We start from the raw sequence: 21,868 nt of genomic DNA, 5'->3' as shown, positions 1-21,868 counted from the left end.
CATCAGTTGATGAACGGATAAGCAAAAGGCAGCGTCCCCACACAGGGGACTATCCTTCAGCCCTCGAGAGGACAGGAGCTCGGGCACCTGTTACAGTGTGGACGAGCCTCAGAAACATGCTGAGTGGGAGAAGACTGTCCCAAAAAGAACAGATGTCATATGGTGCCATTCACAGGAAGTGTCCAGGACGGGCAGATCTAGAGCTAGAAGGCAGATCGGGGTCTCCAGGGGTGGCCGGGGGCAGGGTGGGGGGGATGGGCAGTGAGTGTGTCATGGCTGTGAGGTCTTCTCGGGGCGGGGATGAAATTGTTCTGCAATTAAAGATTAGTGATGGTTACACAATCTTGTGAAAATACCAAAAAAAACCAAATTGTATGCTTCAAAATGGTGAATTTTATGGTGTATGAATTAGATCTCAAAAAAAAAAAAACACCAACAACAATAAAACACCTAGCATCTTGAATGTAAAACATCTTACTGAACATTCACCTTTTGAAATTTAGTACAGAAACGATTAAGCGTTTTATGAAGTCACCCTTAACGGGATGAGAAGTGAGACCTCCAAGTAAACCATGAATTTCTAGGAATGTGTGAAACTTCCCTGCCCGTGGATTCCCCATGTGTATCAACTAAGCCGACTTTAGTTCACGTCTATGAAAAGAGCATCTGTAGCTCTTTCTCTGGCAAGAGGTTTTAACCAATGATTTCAAAGCCAATTTTAGATAAAGGCAAAGAAAATATGCTTTGTTATTTCTTTGTTTATTTTACTTAAAAAGAGAGCTGCAAGAGATTTAGAAAGTGAAAAGTCTCTCGTTGTGCTTAGCAATAGAGGAAAAACTGCTCAGGACACCGGGCCAAGGACAGAGCAATCTGGCTCCGTGACCTGGTGCTGGGGAGGAGCAGCCCCATGGAGCTGCTGACGCGGAAGGTGGTCGCTCCTAACTGCTTCGTGGCATGGGAGCTTTGCAGGCGAAATGAGATCCAAAGCACCCTCCGCTCCATGCCTGCGAGGTTTTATCCAACTAAAAATAGTAGGCACTATGTTTTATCCTGGTTTAAAAATGACACCGTCTCCAAGTCCTGGCTGTCTCAGCTTGTAGATGCAGATGCGTACGTAGTGAGAGTTGCAGACTTACGAGGGGCAAAACTGGTGGAATCTTCGGTTGTTTGTAAGATGATCAAATATTTCCTAGAAGCCAAATGGACCCCATTTTGTGCACCTGGGATGTCTGAAATCTTCCCCCCAACTGTATGACGCATCTGCCCACGGCGTTTTTGTTCAAAGACCTGTGGCATTTTGTTTGTTGTCTTGCATTTAAGTACATGTTTGTGGGTCTGGCAGCCCCGCAGCAACAGGAATACCTGGGATGGGATTTTTTTTGTTTGTGTTTTGTTTTTTAATGTTTGACCGGCAGAGTCTGGGAGAGCGTGTCTGAAGTCGGGAGTCAGTCAGTAAGTGAGCTCATCCGTCCATCTGTTTGCCCAGCATCCGTACTGAGCACCGTCTGCGTGCAATACACTCCTGGACATGGAAAGAATGTTGCCCTTTTCTGCAGAGAACTAAATCAATAAGTCAAGTATCTGTGGAATTTTTCAGGACATTCCATTTCATTAGACCAACACTAAAAGTTCCCACATTCTTGCAAATAACAACCAAGATTTGCCGAAAACCAGCACATGACACATTCTAACATCCTGACCGCTGACCTGCTCATTTCTGCCCACTGAAAGACCTACGCTAGATTTCACAGCCTACGATGTGAGTGTCCCTGTACTCAGCTTGTCTCTAAAGGATGATTTTTTTTTTTCCAGCCTTAATTTCAGTCTGGAAGACAAGCTGTCCACAAAGGACACTGTTGCTCTCAACATTGAAGGAGCACAAATCTCCATCCTTTGTACTTGGAGGCTCAGTACCTGCTCAGATTCTAAATAACGTAGTTAAGAGTTAGCAACCTTGTGTTTGTTTTGCTTCTCGAACTCTCAAAAGTTCATGAGCGTGTGAATCCCTGGGAGTTGGTTGAAATACGGATTCTAGTTCAGTGCCGGGTAGGGCCTGAGGGTCTTCGTTTCTGACAAGCCTCCGGGAGAGGCCGATGCTGCTGGTCCGCAGACCACACCGGGAGCGGCGAGCTTCTGGTTTTCACTATACAGCCACGTAGGGCTACGTCATTACGTTTTAATGATGATCTGAAATTTAGAAGTCAGTCCCACTGGCCCCCTTCAAGTGCTCAGTGGCCGTTTGTGGTTGGTGGCTACCAAAGTGGACGGCCAGGGACGGAGCGTCCCTCGCAAGGCAGGAAGTTGTTTGGGGCAGTGCTGGGCTTGATGGTGGGTGGGGGCTCCCAGGCTGTACGCAGTGAAACTCCTCACCTTCCCAGGGGCCCTTAACAGAATGAAGGAGGAAGGCGTTGTGTGTTTGTTCCCACAGGGCACCCCTGGCAACGTTGGACCTCCCGGGCCCAAAGGGGCGAAGGGGGATTCCAGAGCGGTCACCACCAAAGGTCAGTGTTCAGGGCCCGGCAGTTCCTGGACCCACAGTCCTCCAGCAGCTCTTCCTGCCTGAGTGGCCCTCACACCGCAAATCCTTTCCCAGGTGAGAGGGGACAGCCAGGGGTCCCAGGTGTGCCGGGGCTGAAAGGTGACGACGGTGTCCCAGGCCGCGACGGGCTGGATGGCTTCCCAGGCCTCCCGGGAGCTCCGGTGAGTCGAGCGAGGGGGGGGCTGCACCGCCCTGGTCCTGATGGGTCTGGGCCTGCGCCCCTCGGACGCCCGCGGCGCTGACGCTGTGCTGAATGCCGCGCAGCCCGGACTGTTGCCACGAGCAGCAATCCTGCCCTGAGGAAACAGGGAGGTGGGTTGGAAGCCAAGCCCAGAGGGCACAGGGGATGGTGAGAGTAAGCAGAGATGCGTCCCGGTGGAGCCCAGACGGGAGTCTGGAACGAGGCCCCGGGCGGAACCCGCTGCAGGCTCTCCGCCAGGCCCGGGGGCCTCGGGTGTCCCTTGGCTTGTGTCCTCCGCCTGTGTCTTCACATCGTCGTCCCTGCGTGCGCGCTGTCTCTGTGCGCGAATCTCCCCGTCTGTGGGACACCAGCCTCCCCTTACCCTGACGGCCGCCACGGACCCCGTTTCCAAAGCAGCCACGTTCTCGGGCCGGGGTGGGGACTCCAGCATCCCGGGGGGACGCGGTTCCACCCACAGCATGTCCTTGTCAGAGCCTCACACCGCGGTTCCCCGCGCCAGCTCGTTGGCCTCACGCCCAGGCCAGGCCCGCTCACTCCACCCGCGTCGTTCCCACCACAGCACTGTTTGGTCTTCGGAGCACTTCTCCTGGGCTCTTGGAAAACACCTGGACTGTTCGTAACCTGGTGTCGTTTTTCTAGTTACAACCCTGAGGACCATTTTCGGAAACAGTGGGTGTGGCACAACCATACCAGCCCGCTGCTGCGTGCCCGCGCCTACACCCAGCGTGTGCCGGCCTCCCCCGAGGCTCGTGCGCACCGACGGCGGGTCCGTCTGTGGTCCTGGGGTCTCCGCGGGGCCGGGAGCTGCGGGAGGGCAGAGAGGTGGAACGCTCAGGAGCACCGACGGGCTGCCACCTGCCCCTGGCGCGTCCCAGCCTCACGCGCGGCTCTCAGGCGGACGGGCTGGGACTTGGCCACCTTGTGGCCCTGGCCCATTCAGATCCGCTCAGCACGGAGCCGGCCGCGTGTCTGCCCCCGCTGACCTCAGTCCCCTAACCCCGCGCCCACGGCCCCCTTATATCGCTCCACCGCCCCTCTCCTTCTGTACCTGCTGGGCACTTTCACCCACAGGGAGCCCCCGCTTCTTCGATCCGGTCTTGTCTCCTTGCTCCAGTGAGCTGCTCTTTCTGGTCCAAATCAAAGACTGTCTTCCCTCTCAAGATGGATCGCCCCTGTGAATGGGGGATACGTCCCAATACCCCATCTAGCAGTAGGAACGGTGTTCCTCTGGCATTAATCTGAGACTGTGCTGAATTGCTCCCATCAGAAGCTTCTGTGAACGAAGGTCCCAGCTGGGGGACGCCAGAGGCTTGGGGAGAGGACAGTAAACACTCAGACTGATGTAGAACCTGCCTTGATTTCGTGCTTGGTCAGACCGTGACGGCAGGTGCTGCTAATGTCTGCCATCCTACTCCGCGTCCGTCACACCAGCTCGGGGGAACGGGAAGAAGTGGGATATGGCTGCCTTTGAGGTTTACGTGGACTTTAAGAGATAAACTGAATTTTCACACAGGGTGATGGCATCAAAGGCCCCCCAGGGGACTCAGGTTACCCAGGAGTACCTGGCACTAAGGGCGTTCCAGGAGAAAGAGGCTCCCCAGGACTGGGCCTGCCCGGACCCAAAGGCGAGCGTGGTTTCCCCGGAGATGCCGGATTACCTGGACCACCAGGCTTTCCCGGTCCCCCCGGCCCCCCAGGCACTCCCGCACAAATAGGTATGGAGGAAGCCTCTCTTCATCTTTCAGTCACGGGACACTGGCCCCAACACCCACTGTCCTTCTTTGGCAATGTGTAAATTCCCCCAGGGGCCCTATGAGGATGCGTGTTGCACCATCAGTTCTTGGCATGTTCAAATGACCCTGACCGCGGGGCTTTCCAGGCCCATCAGACTCTGGTCACACTTGGATCCTCTCCCTCGGGTGCTGGGGTCATGGGGGCTCTGCACAGAAGCTCAGAAATGGGGCTTGGATTCCCCGCCAGCCCGGCCTCCCCGCAGCATGCACCCGTGGGGAGGTCCCTAAGTCTCAGCCGCCTCACTCCTGCATTTGTCTTGTTCCCAGACTGTGACACAGGTGTGAAAAGGCCCATCGGAGGTGACGGACAGGAGGCCGTGCAGCCAGGTACTGTAGTGAAGACCAGGACGCTTTAGGACACTTCAGAGCTTTTGGTTTATGAAGTGTGTGACTCACCAGCAATTGCTGTGACCTCCGCCAGAGAGCCTGCAGGTGCAGTAAGAAATGCAGATGGTGCAAGGCTTGGAGGGGCACGCCCTCGCGTCCTCTTGTCACCAAAGGCAAGGCAAGCGTAATGCAGCGTAGGGTTACCTGGTTTTCCCACCAATATGAAGCGTCAAGCTACAGTATTGGTAAGAACTCAGCAGATAAGTGTGGTCACACTGAAATCTATGCATGTATTCATTCATCCGTGTGTGTGTGGACTGTTCGAGGAGGAGACGTCTGATACCTGTCAGAAGAGAATGGGGCCGAGCGATGGATAATGCTAGAAAGAACCAGGGCTGATGGAAGGGGACATGTGGTGACCCCGAGCCGAGGCCCAGAGGTGGCGAGGTGGACAGGAGAGACTCCATCGGAGGCTGAGCCGCCTGGCATTGAAGGTGCACTGAGGAACCCCAGTGGGAAGCCAGGATGAGTGCAGGGTATGAAGGAAACTTCGCCAGCCTCGGTCAGGATTTTGAAGAGGTTTGTGTGGAGTATAGGTTCTCCCAGAACGTGAGCATGCAGCAGGTCGCGAGTGGCCGCTGAAAGTTTGGGTGTGACTCTCAGGATCGAGGTCAGGTTGCAGAAGTGACGTCAGGGTCCGTGGGTCCCTGCACGAGGGCGGGGCGGATGTGTGGGCACAGATCAGGCACTCGGGATGAGGGTGCAGGGCGGGCACTGCGGTGCCTTCAGAGAGCTGCTGAGAGGGCCCTGAACGTGAGACTGCAGGCCAGAGCCCATGACCCCGGAGACCTCTGCTTCCTTTATCCTGACGACCTGGGCTGGCCGGTGTGCAGCCCGGGACCCCTAGCGCCGCACAGGAGGCCGGACGACACAACACCCCCCACCCCATGATGCCACCCCAACCGGAAGTGGCCACAGCCCATTTCATTTCTCACGGCTCACAGCCGCTCAGCGCCGTGGCTAATTCTGGAAGGATTCAGAGTCCAAAGGAGAAGTCAAAGAGTCCCTTTAGCAATCACTGGCCGCCTCCATCAAGTGGGGAACGTCAGAGGAAGACAGGCAGTCCCAGTGGCAGACTGGGATGGACCCAGAGTAGCTTAGCAGTGCCAGACGATGGCCCTCGGTGCAGGTGACCGCATCGCCAGCCCGGTGCCTGGCCCGTTTCACTGCACTGATCTCTCTGGCCCTTATCCTAAAATTCTGATTCGTTACACAAAGAAACTAGACCTTTATTTACACTGGAATCAAGATTAATTAAATCATTAAATGACTCTGATCATAAAACAGTGGCCGCTTTTCATGGCAGCCGCTTCCGCCTGTGGCAACTCGTGAAGCGGGGAGAGTCAGCGTGAGAGACGCCCCAGCTCCTCTCTTTTCCTCTCCTCCAGATTGTGTCGGAGGGCCCAAGGGATCGCCAGGCCTGCCGGGACCCCCAGGCCCCACAGGTAAGCGGGAGGCGTCTCCCCCCTCCTCTGTGTCTTCGCTGTCCCTGTCCCTCTTGGCTCCTCTTCTTGCTGCCCCGCCCTCCTCCCCCCCAGACGTCACAGACCGTGTCACTCATGTAGGGTCGCCCAACCACAGCATCCCCGTGAATCGAGTAAGGTTCCAGGTGGCAGAGCCCAGTGTCCACGTGCCCAGTCGCGGCATGGCTTTTCAGATAAGAGCTGGGGTCTGGGCAGCCTCGCCCCTGGCGGACCCCCAGATGCTTGTGTCTGTCAGCCCGGGACAGACGAGTCCTCAGACCCCGGGAGCTCCTCCTCTGGCTGCCGCAGGGCAAGGGAAAGCTCCCCGATCACTCCGATCACTGACTCAGCGCTGAGAGCATGGGGCACGTGGCTCTTCCGCTAATTAGCGGGGGGGCCTCGGGCACCTCTCATCCCTTGTGGGTCTTAGTCTTCTTGGCTCTACAAGAGGAATAATACAGGTGTTCTGGACTCCTCCCGCTTTGCAAATGACAACCTTAACACTGCACGTGATACACTGTGGGGGAGGTCCTATATAAACTGTGAAGTGCCGAGCTAGTGAGAGACAACCCCAAGACTGGAAAAGTCCGTGGCTTTATGGTACACATCCCCAAGCTCAAGGGCTTCTCCCAAGCTCACAGTGCCTGGGGTCTGGGACCAGCAGGGCAAAAGGCACAAGTGTTATTTGCACTGAAATGTCCCCGGGCTGCCTTCTGAGGACCCAGCATGCATCTCCCTCATTGCATTATCCACACGGCACTGTGACCTTCTCCCGCTCTAGCTCTGAACGTCTGTCCGTCCACAGACGCCGACCCAGCCACCAACGGCGGGCCCCAGGGGTAGCAGCCTGTGGAAGGATGGTTTTCAGCAGCAACTGGGTGGAAGCAGGGCCCAAAATACACATGAGCTGCGTGTGAGGAGGGTTTTGATCATGTTTTGACAACATGAAGCTTCACGAGCTCATAGATTCCACATCTCTGGTGCAGACTGATACTCCATCCAGAACGTGACTGGGGGCTTGCAGAAAATGCAGAAAATGGTGTGTGGTGTTTCCCGCGCACACAGATCCCCCAGAAGGGCCCTGGCCCGTGACCCCAAGGCCGCAGGAGAGCTCAGAGGCAGCGTGTCGGGGTTCTGTGTCCTGTCTTCTTTTTGGGTGCACCCGCCCATAGGCCTGACTATGATCACCTTTCAGGGACTGACTGATGAGTTGAGCTCACCAAATGCATCTTCACTTCAAACAACTTGAGAAATGCGTCTTTTGCTTTATTCTGTCTGTCGAACCTTATCCCCGTGTAGGACATCCTCTACGCAAAGCCCTTTTATTCTGTTCCTCAGATGAAGGGAATCTCTGAGCCTCAGACCAGACAGACACAGAGACATGCGTAAAAAATATCTCGAGTTTGCTTCCCAGGAAAAGGGTCAGATCAAAGACATCCAAAAGTACAGGATTCGTTCATTTAGCTGGTCTGAGGTTTCCTCTGCTGTTCTGTCTAAAGCATCCATTCCAAGTACGACAAGTCAGCATTTCTCAGATCTGGGAGGACTGGCTCTGGGTAAAGGATTCGGCCAAGTCTGGAGGGAAGGCTTCTACCAGTGCCCTCTGGGGAGGGCATAAATGGACACAGCTGCGGGGTCAGTGGGGTTTGCCATGGGCATGGCCAGCCATCGAAAGCACCCTTTCAGGTGACATCCCCCCGCCTCGTTTCCCAGGCTCACGAGGACCGTGTGAGGTCACTGCTGAACCTGACCATCTCCCATACATTTGCTGCTGGGGTTTGCTCATGGGGCTCTGATGGGTGTCGTGGTTTCTTTGGGTTGTTTAGGTGCCAAGGGCCTCCCAGGGATACCAGGACTCTCGGGAGCTGACGGAGCACCAGGGCTCAGGGGTCTCCCTGGAGACCCAGGTCGTGAAGGATTCCCAGGACCCCCAGGTAAGGCAGGGTCAGACCCCCATGCAGCCCTGTAGGTTTGGGAGGCGACTGCATGTGATGTGGGTGCCCCAGCTGTCTTGTCTTTGGACACTCAGAAACTGTCAACACGTGCTTGGTGACCACTTTGTTCCTTGGTTGGGAAATTAAAAATTCTCCACCTTCCCATCACTCATGTCATGCTGGAGTTTTGCATAAGATCCCTCCAGCTCCTACAGGAAAAAAGAGACAGGTGTGCAGAACGATTTTCTCTGGTTGATGCTGAACATTCTGAAGGCAACCCAATGCTGTCCTCTTCTGAGTCTGTCACCAAAGGCACGAGGCCTTCAGGTCGTCGACTCCAATCTCTCACTCACCAGACAGCACAAGAGGGTGTCTATGCTCCACTGAGCTGCTCGCTCTCAAGCTTGCGCTCGTCTGAGCAAGCGCTCATCTACATTTGACACGGCAAAGAATTACAGAAGCCGTCGGTGACTAAAAGAGCATACGCCTTTTTCCTGCAATTGGAGGGAATTCTGTCCTCACTTGCACACATAACTTGGAAGGTCCAGGGGAGGTATTCTTTCGGGAATCTTAGTACAACAAGGAAGCCCATGAATTATGAAGATTCAGGTCCAAGAAGCAGATGTTTCTAAAGGTCTTCTGCACTTGAGCTACATTGCGGGGCTGGGGGCCAGACGGTGGAGCGGGGCGGAAGGCTGTGGGTCCCAAGGTGGGAGGGAGACTGGGCAAGGGCTTGAGCTGAGGCCCCCGACTGCCAACCTTGCCATTTGCAGCCTCTTTCTGATACCTGTCTTGGCCCATCACGATGCTAACCTGCAGTTATGGGGATGACCCATGTTTCATTTCAGGGTTCGTGGGGCCCCGAGGATCCAAAGGTGCAGCAGGCCTTCCCGGTACGGATGGACTCCCGGGTCCCACTGGTCTGCCAGGCCCCATCGGGCCCCCAGGGGACAGGGGCCTTCCTGGAGAAGTTCTGGGAGCCCAGCCCGGACCCCGGGGTGATGCTGGACTGCCCGGACAGCCCGGGCTGAAAGGCCCTCCAGGAGAGAGAGGCCCACCTGGATTCAGGGGTAAGTCCTCACGGAGGGAGGGGAGCGGGGAGCCCAGTCCCACGGCACCATGGCGCCCAAAGGTGGGTCCGAAATCCCTCCCGGGATTTGATGAAAACCACAGGCTATATGGAGTGCGTGTTGCTTTTTCTCCCCCACACTCAGTACCAGTATCCCTTTAGAAGGTCTTAGGACACTGATCATCCTGGGTTTACGTTCCATAGCCAGGACGGGGTGGCCTTCTGAGCTTTCACACGTACAGACTAATGATGCTCGTCGTCTGTTCTCAAGCTGGGGGGGGAGATTTCTGCAGAATGTGTGGTGCTGGTGTGAAGGGAAGAGGCCATGCTGAGGAATAGGGCGAGGCAGAAGACAGAATGACGTGGGGCCCAGCTTAAGCGGCTGGTGTGAAAACTGACGGAGTGGGACATTTTAACGTCTGCAGCATCATCGGTGTAATGTAAGGAAGTAGTCTGGTGCGTGACCAAGGCATCCGATGGCTCTGTGAATCCAGTCTATGCAGAACTGGCATCCGAACCCCAAGCACCCTTGGTCCGTGGGAGACTGGAAGTCAGTGAACAGCAAGCATTTACGTTCGGTGCGCAATGCACCGGAGACCGCCAGACCGTTGGTGTTGCCCGCTGGATACGGAGATGCAGGAAGAGCCGTGACTTCACGAATCGACTCCTCGTCAACGGCCCGGCTGTCAGTGCCAGCTCCCAAGCCCGGGCAGAAGTGGTGCAGGAAGCGGGTGGCCCGTCCCCCCAGTGTCGTTGGGCCTCAGAACACTCAGGCGGAAGAAGCCTGGTTCTCGACAGGCAGGTGAACTCACCAGGCTCAGGAGCGCCACTGGGTTCTCGGATGAGCCTGTCTGTTTCCAGGAGGCCTGAGGCTGGGGATGGGGGAGGGGGGACGGGGCAGGGGGTCCCATGTCGATCACATCCCCACTGTCGACTGAAGAGGAGGACCCCGAGCCTGGGTGCCGGGCTTCACCGAGAGACCCACTGGGGGGAGGCTGAAGAATTGAAGGAGGAGCCTGAGAGGGCCAGAGTGCACCCACGGGCTCACACTCACACACGGTCCACAGACTCGTGCATATACACATCCACAGGCTTATTCACACACGCACATGCCTGCTCGTACACACGGAGACCCACACGTGTGCCCACGCGCTCTCACACGATCACGTCCACACATCCACACTCACCCTCTTACACATCAAGCAGGTACACGGGCCGTGGGTAAAGTCATGCAGCAGCGGGGACCCTCTGCCGGGACGTCTGCGTCTGTCCTTGCCAACGTGGCACCCCCAGTCGGTCATGGAGCTACGGGCATCGCTCCTTGGAGGCCGGCCGGCTGGCAGGACAGCATGGGGCGCGGCGGCCTCCCCGGAGGCTGTTTAAAGGAGCGGCGGCACCGTGCCCCCAACAATCTCCGTGCTCTCCGGCTGCACAGACCACCCAGGCTCTTCACAGGGGGCCCTTCTGATGGATGTTCTTAAACGTAACTATTTCCCGCAGACTTCAAGGTGTTGGAGCAGAAACGGCCACAGCTTGACATTCGGGCCTGTGGAGGTTCCCCGGCGACCATGTCCCCACGGCGACCTGCTTACTTACTGTTTAGTAGAAGTTCTGACTTGGGAGCATCGACGCTTCGAGAACCTGTTTGCGCGTGGGTCCCACCGGCCGGGGCAATGAGGCAGCAGGCGGGCGGCTCGTTCGGCCGCGTGGGCCTGGTGCAGGGACGCCCAGTGCAGCCTGTGTGGGCAAAGAGCCTCCAGAGAGAGCAGGGGCCCAGGTCCACGAGTTACAGTTATTTTGCTGAAGGAAGCAGATTTTTTGTTGGTGTTCCTTTTTTAGCGGATGTTCTAGAAATGGAAATGGGCTTAAAATATTGAGTTCTGATGTCACAATAGACAGCTGAGGAGCCAGCCACCCAGGCCTGACTTTTCTAGGGCAGCCACTGAAGTAGCCGTGGTCGGGGCAGACCCCTTCGCTTGCGGCCGGTCCTGCCCACATCCCACTCCTGTGAAGGAGGCGCCCCAGAAACCGTGCTCGGACGCACCAACCCAACAGCCTCCGCTCCCATCTCCGCTCCCATGAACTCTCTCAGCTCAGCAGCCTGGAGGGCTCTTGGTGGTGAAGCTATTTGCCCATCCTCGTGGATGGGCATGGTCTGCAGCAGGAGCCTGATCCCCCCAGTCACACTTAACTGCTTCCAGCATGGCCTGCTGTCCAAGACCGTCGGCACCACGAGCTCTATCCTTTGTCTGGAGCTGTTCACCCCAGAGGAGAAGCTGAGCCATAGACGTGCCCTCATTTCCCGTACGTAGTCAGACTGGAGAACGTGAGGACATGCATCCATGCATCTCGGAGAATCTCTTTGCAGGATTCTGCTTCGAATCCGCTCCTGCTCTTGGCAGACCTTTCTCCCCCATTGTGTCCACATATCAGACAACTGGGACACACGTTTGCACGTCGGATTCTGGGTTGGTCCAACACTGACTTGGTCCCTTTTGTTAATGCCCCTCCCCTCCGTCCCCCAACTGGTCTGCCCCTCCACTCAGGTCAGCCTGCACGCTCCGTGGGATGGTCGTGGGCTCAACGAGCAGGTGCACTTGAAGGTCATTGGAGAAGCTCTGTGAAGTGGGCATCGGCCCTCCTACTGGTATTAACTGGAGGAACGTAGTGAACTTTAAAGCCCCAGAAGAAAGGCCCAGGGACTTAGTATCTGGGAAAAAGAAACCTACAAGAAAATACATGCTCGTGTGACCAGTTGGTAGGGCAGGAGCTCTAAACATAAAAGCAAGGGAAGAAACCGTGTGCGTGCACACACACAGAGTGCATAAAGTTTGCATACGGATGCTAATCTTCACGTCAAAAACACAATGAAATTTTGGGCAGCAAAGTAGAGTAAACTTTACAATAGCTGTGGAGGAAATCAGTCAACGTATATGAGGAATACTAAAATCTGTAAGAAAAATATCAATATCCCCAAAGGAAAATAGTAGAACAAACCTTTCATTAAAAACCCAACCCAAGAAGAAAGGAATGTCACTCTCACCCCACCCTGCGCATCTCGCAGCTGATCGGGCGCTTCCCCCCGATCCTGCCAGCCGGGCTCCCGTCTGTGTCGGCACCAGCCCTGACGGGGAGAGCCCGTGGGAGGGCGGCTGGGTGCAGACCCCGGAGCCGACGCCGGAGCGCATGGCCACAGCGTGGGTGAGCGTTGGCCTGACCCACGAAGTCAGCTTCCAGGACACCGTCCCGAGGAAACGGCCTCCAACGCGGGCACGGATCCCTCAAGGCACTGTCTGCGGGAACAGGGCCGGGCGGGCGCTGAGTGTGTCCACGTGACGCGGTCCTGCTCCGCGCACACCCATTCAACACATAAAGAATATTTTAAAATGTGGCAAAATGCTCAAAATATAACGTCGAGTAGAAAAAAGCCAAGACAAACTCACAGCCTGGCGTCAGGCTGCCAGGGTGTGTTCTCAGTGCGTTGGTGCGATCAGCGGTCAGCAGGGAGGGCGCTCGGCCGTGTGTGTGGGTGGCGGCCGGAGTCGCTGTGAGCTTATCCCTTACACTTGCGTGCCTCCTCCAGGGTCCTCCGGGGTCCTCTGGGGTCCTCCGGGGCCCTCCGGAACGGACCAAGCGCTGTTTGGTAGAGGACGTCTGAGAGGTAGCTGTGGTCGGCGGGCGTGGGCTTGGCCTCACCGCTTGTCTTCATCCCGCAGGAAGCCAGGGCATGCCAGGAATGCCGGGCCTGAAGGGCCAGCCGGGCTTCCTAGGACCCTCGGGCCAGCCAGGCCTGCCCGGGCCGCCGGGACAGCACGGCTTCCCAGGAGCTCCCGGCCGGGAGGGGCCCTTGGGGCTGCCAGGCGCCCCCGGTCACGGAGGTAAGGATGCCCCCTGCCCTGGAGGGCTCAGAGCCTCACAAGTACTGACAAGTGAACCAGCACCACCCTCCCCCAGGGAGTTCTCAACCTGGGCTCCAGGGCACCCCCTCCCAGACCTGTAGGGGTTCTGAAAGAACCCCACACCGAGCAGCTTGAACAGCATTCATTCTCGCGCGAACTTTGAGGCCAGACGTCTCACGTTCCCCTGGGTGTGTCCAGGTCCTGATCTCTTCTTAAACGGACACCAGTCACATCTGATTAGGACCCATTTCTCTGTAACGACCTCTTTTGAGGCCCTGTCTTCCAAGGCACTCCCACCCCGCGGTACTGGGGCTTTAGGATTTCAACATATGAAAGGGGGGAGGACACTGTTCATAACAGGTTCCAGAAACAGGCCATGTGTTTTGCCAAACAAGAATTCAAACCACTTGAGAAACCCATTCATCCTTCATATCTGTTGTATATTGGGGTCCCAGGGAAGATTTCAGTAGGAAAAATGAAATTTCCACTGTGGAACTTCAAAATCACTGCTCTGCTTTGAGGAGGGATATTACTTGTTTTCTGAAAGTGACAGAACTGGGGAAGAGAGGAAGGGGCTTCCTTCGGGGGAAGGTGAGTGGAGGCAGGAGGCACGGAGGTGAGGCCATAGGCTGTTTGCCCACCGGAGCCCCCCACAGAGGCCGCACCGCCCACAAGGAGGCTGGGGTGCAGATGTCCCTTGGGCGCCACCCGGGGTGACAGGCCCCCGTGAGCATTTAGGTCTTCTAAGTTTGTTCATCTTTTTCTCCTTCCCTCCTCCTCTGCTTTTCAGGTCTGCCTGGAGACAGAGGGGACCCAGGGGACACAGGTGTCCCTGGCCCTGTGGGCATGAAGGGTCTCTTTGGCGATAGAGGTGATCCTGGTTTGCTGGGGGAGAGAGGCCCCCCAGGAAATCCTGGGTTTAAAGGAATGAGCGGAATGCCTGGTATCCCCGGACAGAAAGGTAACGGTGGGCATACGGGGCGCTCCCTGAGGTGGGCACGGGGTTACACTGGGACTCGGAGAGGCTAGCCCTGCTCACCGGCAGGCTGGGGCCCCCGGGAGGCATCCTACCTGCGGGGTAACAGGCTAGTGATGCTAGGCTGGGTGTGACTGACCTGTCCCAAAATGCCGAGGCACTCATGTACCCAGAGCGAGGGAGCGGGACTCGGTCTCCACGTGGGAGATTTGTGGAGAGGCCTCTCCGGACACTGGGGTCAGATCCAGAGGCTGGTTGGTTATTACAAAACCAAAACCAAGGAAAACACCTGGTCCCTGGGCTAGGTTTATTTGCACACAAACCGAGGCCAATTTTCCTAGAAGGGGAGCCCTCTGGCCCTTGACTGTTGAGCTGCACGGTGATCTGACTCTCCAGGGATCCTTTGCGGGATCCCCACGCTGGGCGCAGCATTAACATCCTGCCGCGACCTCTCCCCGGCAGCCAGGGACATAGGTTACCATCCGTTTTCCTTGCGTCTTTCATACGACCGCTGCACATTTGCCATAGGTCGTGGCCCCCGTGGCCACTCGGCAGGCGGGCTGACTCTGTGCACCTCAGTCTGTTTGCAGGTCAGCAGACAAGCCGCTTAGGAATGGTGTCCCGGAAATCCCTATTTTAGAGCAGGAATCTTAGCCTCTTTGGAATGTCACAGACGAGCAAGACTGAAATATCCCGTGTGTTTATCCATGGTTAACCCAGCACTTTTCTCGTCCCCTCTGAAGGCGGGAGAGGTTCACCCGGGATGGATGGTTTCCAAGGCATGGTCGGGCTCAAAGGAAGACCCGGGCTTCCGGGAAACAAAGGAGAAGACGGATTTTTTGGAATTCCAGGACTGAAGGGTCTGGCTGGGGAGCCGGGTGTGAAAGGTATGTCCACCTCTCGAACCGTGTTTCTGACAGGGTTGAGACTCACTTTTGTGGGGCGTAGCACTGCTTAAAATGAATATTCCAGACACCCAAAAGCTAGGCACAATTAGAAAAGAAGGAAACTAACAAAAATTAGAAGACTTTATCCCATCCTCAACCCACCGGCCGTGTCATGAGGGAAGAATCCAACCCAAGGAAACTTTTGTTTGTATTCAATAGAAGTTTTTATCAAGGTATAATTGAAAACAACCTCAGTTTCAGGTGATGACATGAGGTTCAGTATTTGTGTGTAAGTGAAATGGTCACCACGTAAGACTAGTTAACACCTGTCACCACCCAGAGTCACAGAAGTTTTTCCTGATGATGAGAACTTTACAAATCTACATGAAGGAACGCTGACCAGCAAGAAGGAAGGACCAGGGTCTGAAACCTGCTAGAACATGGATAAAACTTGAGAGCATTTTGCCACGTTGTCTGCTTCCCTTTGTGTGAAATGTCTAGAATAGGCAAATCTACAGAGATGGGACGTGGATTCGTGGCCTCCTGGGGCGGGGGGTAGGCAACAGTTGGGGTGACTGCTGATGGGCACAGGGTTCCTTTCCAGGGCAAGAAGATGTTCTAAAGTTCCATAGTGGCCGGGGGTGCGGGTCCGCACTTGCTCGCGTGGAGAAGGGGTCGTGGGAGAAGCCAGGCATTTGCCATCAGCCTCGGCCTCTCTCGGAGACCCTTGCCCCCTGCTCAGGCCCAGTCGGGACTGGGGGGGACATGCCACCCCGGAGCTCAGAGCCCCCCAGGACTTGCTGGCCGGGACAGCCGCGGCTGAGGGGCCTCCTCCCGTGCCCCTCCGCCTGGCCCGGAGGCCAAGGGAGAGACTGTATTCTGTTCCCTTGCAGGCAGCCGCGGGGACCCCGGGCCCCCAGGACCACCTCCCATCATCCTGCCAGGAATGAAAGACATCAAAGGAGAGAAAGGAGATGAAGGGCCTATGGGGTTGAAAGGATACCTGGGCCTAAAAGGTGAGCATTGCCACGCCCCCCGCCCGCCCCGCTCAGCCCCAGGGGCAGTATTTCCTGCACCAGACGCCCCTCCTTCCGAGAAGGCCCCGCTGTGTTCCAGCTCCTCTGACCCCAACATCTGGATCAGACGGTGGCCCGCGGCTTCTCTGCGGCCCGAGTAGCCTCACTTTCCCGGTTTAAGATTTGCAGCCGTTGGGACTGCAAAGCCCCACGCTTGGGGAGGGCGGCCACCACGTCCCCCGCAGGGGTGGCAACTCACACTCGGGGTGCTCCCGCAGGTGTTCCCGGAATGCCAGGGATCCCCGGGCTGTCGGGATTCCCCGGGTTGCCGGGGAAGCCGGGCCACATCAAAGGAGTCAAAGGAGACATCGGCGTTCCCGGCGTGCCTGGTTCACCAGGATTCCCCGGCGTGCCCGGCCCCCCCGGAATCATAGGGTTTCCCGGGTTCACAGGAAGTAGGGTAAGTGGGCATCGCTTACTCCACATCTGCCTGTGATCGCTCCTCTCCCCTCGGCTCCTGAGCGGGTGCTGTGGTCCAGTATCCACTGGGGTACGAGTGGTCCACGGTCAGCTTCCGAGTTGGGGCTCCGGCGGCCCCGGGTCCCGGGGTCCCTGTGAGGACGTGCGGTGCACACACCACCACCACTGGTGATCACGCGGTAGGTCGAGAGAATTCCCAAGAAATGCAACCAAACAGGTGACGTTGTGCTGAACGAAATAAAGCAGAAAGTGCTAACGATGTGACCCCGTGTGTGTAAAGGTCAAGAGCCGACAAGACTGTGACAGAGGTCAGCCAGACAGCGGCTGTCTCGGGCCGGATTAGGGACTAGGGAAGGGCGCGAGGGAACGTTCTGCAGGCTGAAAACGCTCGGTGTCGTTATCTGGGAGGCACGCGAGTAAAGTTCGTGGAGCCGCGGAGATGAGTGGGCCACACGGATGTGTGCTCCTCGTCAGGAGGGGAAGCCGTAAGAACAGAACACAGAGCGCCCTCTGAACGGGGCCGCGGCCTCGGGCGCAGCCTCCCCACACCCCCAGAGCGGGGCCGCGGTTGTGGTTCAGACTCGAGTTAGCCGGGCCAGGAGAGGTCACCGTGTGGAATCCCCCGCCCACGCTGCGGTGTAGACCAGGACGCCGCCCTCGGCCGGAGGCGGGGGAGCCATGCTGTCCATGGTCACAGAGCCACACAGACGCCATCCCGGTGTCACTACCACGACCAGCCTCATTTCGGGAAGTCTCAGTGTCCACAGATGGAGTGCAAGGCCGGGCGACATCAGAGCAAGCTTGGGAACCCAGGGGCCCATGTCCAATCCCCGTTCTGCCACTTCCTAGCTGGGTGGCCTCGGGTAAATCCCTTAGCCTCTCTGTGCCTCACCTTGCTCATCTGTCAAACGGGACAGCTGTATCTGCTTCATAGGGCTGTCCTGAGGTTCCAGTGGCGCTCTTGAGACGGGACCCAGCGTGGGCACCGGTGCAGGGTGGGATGTAGTCAGCCATGCGTGTTGCCACCGCGGTCGTGACTGCGACAGCCATCATCTCTGTTCTTAGCGTCAGTTCCTGGCGTCTGGCTTCACGGCCCAGGAAGAACCACCGTTATGTGGAAAAACTCAAAGGCTTGGCTGCAAATCGATCCGATAACAAACCTTGAGTGCTGGTTTTAGCCAAATAGCTGGACAGGCTAAACCCTTCGGAATTACAGACCGACTCTGTGAACAGCTTCTGAGATGTTTTCACGTCTGACCTTGCTCTAGGGTGACAAGGGAGCTCCGGGCAGAGCAGGCCTGTACGGCGAGGTTGGCCCCACGGGTGACTTCGGTGAGTATTGCTCGGACCGTGACCATAGGGCGTCCGCCATCCAGAGCATTCCGGCAGGGGTGGCGGTCAGACCCCGAGATGCTGTCAGGAATTTCGAAGCAAATTATTCTATTAGGAACGTAACGCAGCAAAGTTGTGAAACTAACCACCTGCCATTGGAAGACCTGTTGTCAACCGTGTTTTCTGCCTGCCGCAGGTGATATCGGAGATACCATAGACCTGCCGGGAAGCCCGGGCCTGAAGGGGGAGCGGGGCGTCACGGGGACACCAGGTACGAGAGTCCTCCCCGCCCCTGCATCTCAGCGACAGCCCTGAGCCCTGCGTGCGGCTCACTCGGGCGCTGGCTCGCCCCGCGTACCACTCAGTTTGTGTGGCTGAGTCACGTTTCGGGGAACGGTTTGAGGTCTTCGAGCCCATGTGCACACAAGACGCTGGAATTGTTTATCAAACTAAACCTGAAGACAAAGGAAAGCTCTGTCTGTCCCTGAAAGGGATGTGAGGGGACGGGAAGCAGATGACACAGTGACCAGCGCATCTTGTGGACGGGGGGCGTTCAGTCTAGCGTGGAGTCAGACGTGGGCCTTGTCTACTGGCTTCTCAGGGCTCATTGCAGATCTAGAATTTGGTCTCCCGGTGGCTTTCCTCCCAGCCACATGGGTCCCCTGGACTGGCTAAATCGCCCCTTCTAAAGAATTTCTCCAGCAGTTTGGTTTATAAAAGCAGAAGGGCAAGAGCATCTTTGCTCTGTAGTCACTGACGATGACCCCATCTGTTCAACTGAACACATGTTGGGGAAGAGATGCCGCTCCCCACAGGAATCGTGGCTGTCCCCCCTTGCATGTTTCGGTGTCACTCAGCCGCGGGCCCAGGAAGCAGAGCCTCCCACTGTGCGCACAGGACTCCAGTCCCAGGGGAAGTGGGGCCGCGACATGCGCGTCAGCCGCCCTCGGGGGGCGTCCACAAGCGGTGCCATCTCCCAGTGCGTGAGGACCAGGAATTCGGGTGCTGGGCCGGTCTGACTCCGGGGCCGCACCGTCCGCAGGCTGGTCTGGGACGGGAGGGTCCACCCCCAAGACGGTGCCCTCCAGGAGCCGAAGGCAGGGCGCCCCAGCTCCTCACCACATGGGCCTCTCCCATGGGCTTGGGTGTCCTCACAGCCGGGCAGCTGGCCTTCTCCAGAGCCAGCCATCCAAAGAGGGGACAAAGGAAAGCCATGATGCATTTTATGGCCAAGGCTTGAAGTGACACACCTGCATTTCTGCAGTGTCCTGGGGGCCGCCCCGGTCAGCCCCATCCATGCACAAGGGCATGGATACGAGGACGTGGGGCCACTGAGTTACAGAACATATTAGGGAAGGATCATACTGTCAGGGAAGGATCATGCTCAAATGCGCAGCCCGTTCACAGCAGAGGCACAAATGTGGAATGACAGCATCCCTTTCCTGGTGTCCCCTTGAGCCCTGCAAGGGCTAGACCCCAGGGAGGCAGGTCCTGCTCTGCTCCAAGCAGGAACTCTGTGCTTACAGGTCTAAAGGGATTCTTTGGGGAAAAAGGAACAGTGGGCGAAGTCGGCTTCCCCGGGATAACAGGCGTGCCAGGCGTCCAGGGCCCCCCCGGACCCAAAGGGCAAACAGGTATGAGATCTTGCCGTCACACGGCCTCCCTGCACACACCCTCCCCTGCACAGCTGAGCTCCAAACCCCCAGGCCCCCAGCACAGAGCGGCCGGCGTGCCTGTGTCCTTGTCTGCTGTGACCACACTCCACCCCGGGAGGCGGGCTCTGGCATGATGCCCATGACCTAGCTCTGCCTTAGGACCAAATTGGCGGGGAGGACCACGCCGCCGGCCACGGGGAGACGCACGGGGAGCTGACGCACGTGCTCATGTGGCCCAGCGTCCATCTCCCCGGGAACGCAGACCGAGTCCTGGCTCCAGGACCCCTTCCGTGCGTTTGAATACACGGAAACGCGTTTGTGGATCCTGAGTTAAGATGGAAAGCGAACAGGGGACTAGTTTCGAGCTTTTTTCTTGCTGCTGCTTTGGCTTTGTTTTGCCTTGCTTCGCGTGGCACCTGGGAGTCCTGACGCTAATCCTTCAGAGTCTCCTGGGTTCTCTCTGCACCCCTACTTGGATGACAGGACGAGAATGGGGGAGTGCAAGCTGCTCTCTCTGGCGAGGCTGAGCCACCCCCACTGAACCTGCATGTGGGGTGCATTCCCTGCTGGAAGGAAGGCTCATCCTTCCTCACAAAGCCCCTCCTCCTCCAGCTGGGACCTGAGTTCGGGGTTCCAGTCCCACTTAAGGATGCCATGTGTCCCCCCAGGCTTCCCAGGACTGACAGGGCTGCAGGGGCCGCAGGGAGAGCCGGGGCGAGTGGGACTGCCCGGTGACAAAGGAGACCACGGCTGGCCAGGGATTCCAGGCTCGCCAGGTAAGAAAGAGCATTTCTCCCCTTGCAGACACGACACGCAGAGTTGCTCAGAGCCAGCCCGGCTGGTTGGGGGGAGGCGCCATTAGCCAGGTTGGCCTCTCTGGTGGGCACCCTGGCAGTGCAGATCTGGTGAGAGGGACGGAGGCTGGTGTCCCCGATGTTCTGTCCAGGGCTCCCAGCTGCCCGCTGAGCCAGGGCTGGCCAGAGCTGGGGGTCACCCGGCCCTCGAGGGCTGTCTTGCTCAGCATGAAGGGGGCCCACCCACCCACACTCACTGCCCACATCACAGGAGGCCTCGCCCCCTGCCTCCCGGGTCCTACTTTAGAAATGTTCGTCCTCGGGAATCCAGAGGGAATGGAATCATGCCAGACTGTTGGTTCCAAGCACAGTTCTTAGGAACGAAATCTATAGAGAGACTCGGGCATCAGGGGGAGAAGCGACACACCATTTCCAGTTCCCTCAAAGGTGTAAGGAATCTGCAGAAAAGATTCCAGAACAGTCTTGATGTGAGTGCTTCTCCTGGGTGGCACGGACGTCACGCTATGCGGAATGCTCCCTGTGCTTTTGAGGGAGGTGGACAGGTGACCATGACTAGCCAACAGAAGCAGGTCTGAGCTACCTTACGAGCTGCGTTGCTCTCTGGTGCGCGGAATAACCATGAGTGAAATCCGCACAGGTTTTCCCGGCATCCGAGGCATCAGCGGACTGCACGGCCTGCCAGGCACCAAAGGCTTTCCGGGATCCCCAGGTACCCGACGCTGCCCCAGCCACGCGGCCACGCCCAGCAACAGGGGAGGGCTGCTGCGCAGCATCCCGGACTTGGGGCTCGGGGAGCAGGATGGCGCCGGGAGGGCTGTGTGGTCATCCAGGGGCCACATGGACAGGGGCCCTGGTGGCTCTGCAGACCGAGAAGGGGTTCAGCTACCATTAGATGTGGGACACTGAGGCCGCGTGGCTAGCCGAAATCGCCATGGCTGACCTCTGGCTCTGTTCCCGAGTCTCATGGCACAGTGTGACTGTCCTTCCCCTTCAGAAGATCAGCCTGGCACAGGGGAGGTTGCTAACATCACTGCTGTTATCCCCCCCACAGGTGCGGACATCCATGGAGACCCCGGCTTCCCCGGTCCTCATGGGGACCGGGGTGACCCAGGAGAGCCCAACACCCGCCCAGGCCCTTTCGGAGCCCCAGGACAGAAAGGGGAGCGAGGAGATCCAGGTGAGGCCAAGCACCGCCCAGTGGCACCACCTGCACAACCAGACCCAGTATGTCTGTGAGTCCGAGAGATAAGGCCCAGAGCAGACACGGGCAGTGCTGGTTATTCTGCAGAACCTCTTGGCCAGCCCCCCACCATTGTACTGTTATCACCCTCGGGGCAGTTCTTGGGGTGAGGATCCAGGGTCAGTCCACCAGCGCATCCCCACTTGGGGGTGAGGATCTAAGGTCAGTCCACCAGCGCATC

General features: G+C 57.5%; 1 protein-coding gene across 2 annotated transcripts in view; it reads left to right on the top strand.

Annotated features, from left to right (window-relative positions):
• Nucleotides 1-21,868, top strand: part of COL4A2 (collagen type IV alpha 2 chain) — a 165,236-nt gene that overhangs the window by 135,529 nt on the left and 7,839 nt on the right. For both annotated transcript variants that reach the window (XM_035003053.1, XM_035003052.1), the window contains exons 23-40: nucleotides 2,429-2,501; nucleotides 2,594-2,700; nucleotides 4,255-4,456; nucleotides 4,802-4,861; nucleotides 6,310-6,366; nucleotides 8,211-8,318; nucleotides 9,167-9,388; nucleotides 13,104-13,265; nucleotides 14,077-14,247; nucleotides 15,006-15,149; nucleotides 16,043-16,165; nucleotides 16,444-16,625; nucleotides 17,914-17,977; nucleotides 18,174-18,248; nucleotides 19,504-19,611; nucleotides 20,301-20,408; nucleotides 21,085-21,156; nucleotides 21,499-21,624. In XM_035003053.1, coding sequence (XP_034858944.1) covers nucleotides 2,429-2,501; nucleotides 2,594-2,700; nucleotides 4,255-4,456; nucleotides 4,802-4,861; nucleotides 6,310-6,366; nucleotides 8,211-8,318; nucleotides 9,167-9,388; nucleotides 13,104-13,265; nucleotides 14,077-14,247; nucleotides 15,006-15,149; nucleotides 16,043-16,165; nucleotides 16,444-16,625; nucleotides 17,914-17,977; nucleotides 18,174-18,248; nucleotides 19,504-19,611; nucleotides 20,301-20,408; nucleotides 21,085-21,156; nucleotides 21,499-21,624 — 2,164 coding nt within the window. The remainder of the gene's footprint in view (nucleotides 1-2,428; nucleotides 2,502-2,593; nucleotides 2,701-4,254; nucleotides 4,457-4,801; nucleotides 4,862-6,309; nucleotides 6,367-8,210; nucleotides 8,319-9,166; nucleotides 9,389-13,103; nucleotides 13,266-14,076; nucleotides 14,248-15,005; nucleotides 15,150-16,042; nucleotides 16,166-16,443; nucleotides 16,626-17,913; nucleotides 17,978-18,173; nucleotides 18,249-19,503; nucleotides 19,612-20,300; nucleotides 20,409-21,084; nucleotides 21,157-21,498; nucleotides 21,625-21,868) is intronic.

This window comes from Mirounga leonina, unplaced genomic scaffold (assembly GCF_011800145.1).
Source record: "Mirounga leonina isolate KUSES-001 unplaced genomic scaffold, KU_Mleo_1.0 Mir_127, whole genome shotgun sequence".
In the NCBI taxonomy this organism is placed as follows: domain Eukaryota; kingdom Metazoa; phylum Chordata; class Mammalia; order Carnivora; family Phocidae; genus Mirounga; species Mirounga leonina.
The sequence above is the reverse complement of the archived record's forward strand: the minus strand, read 5'-3'. Positions and strand labels throughout refer to the sequence as shown.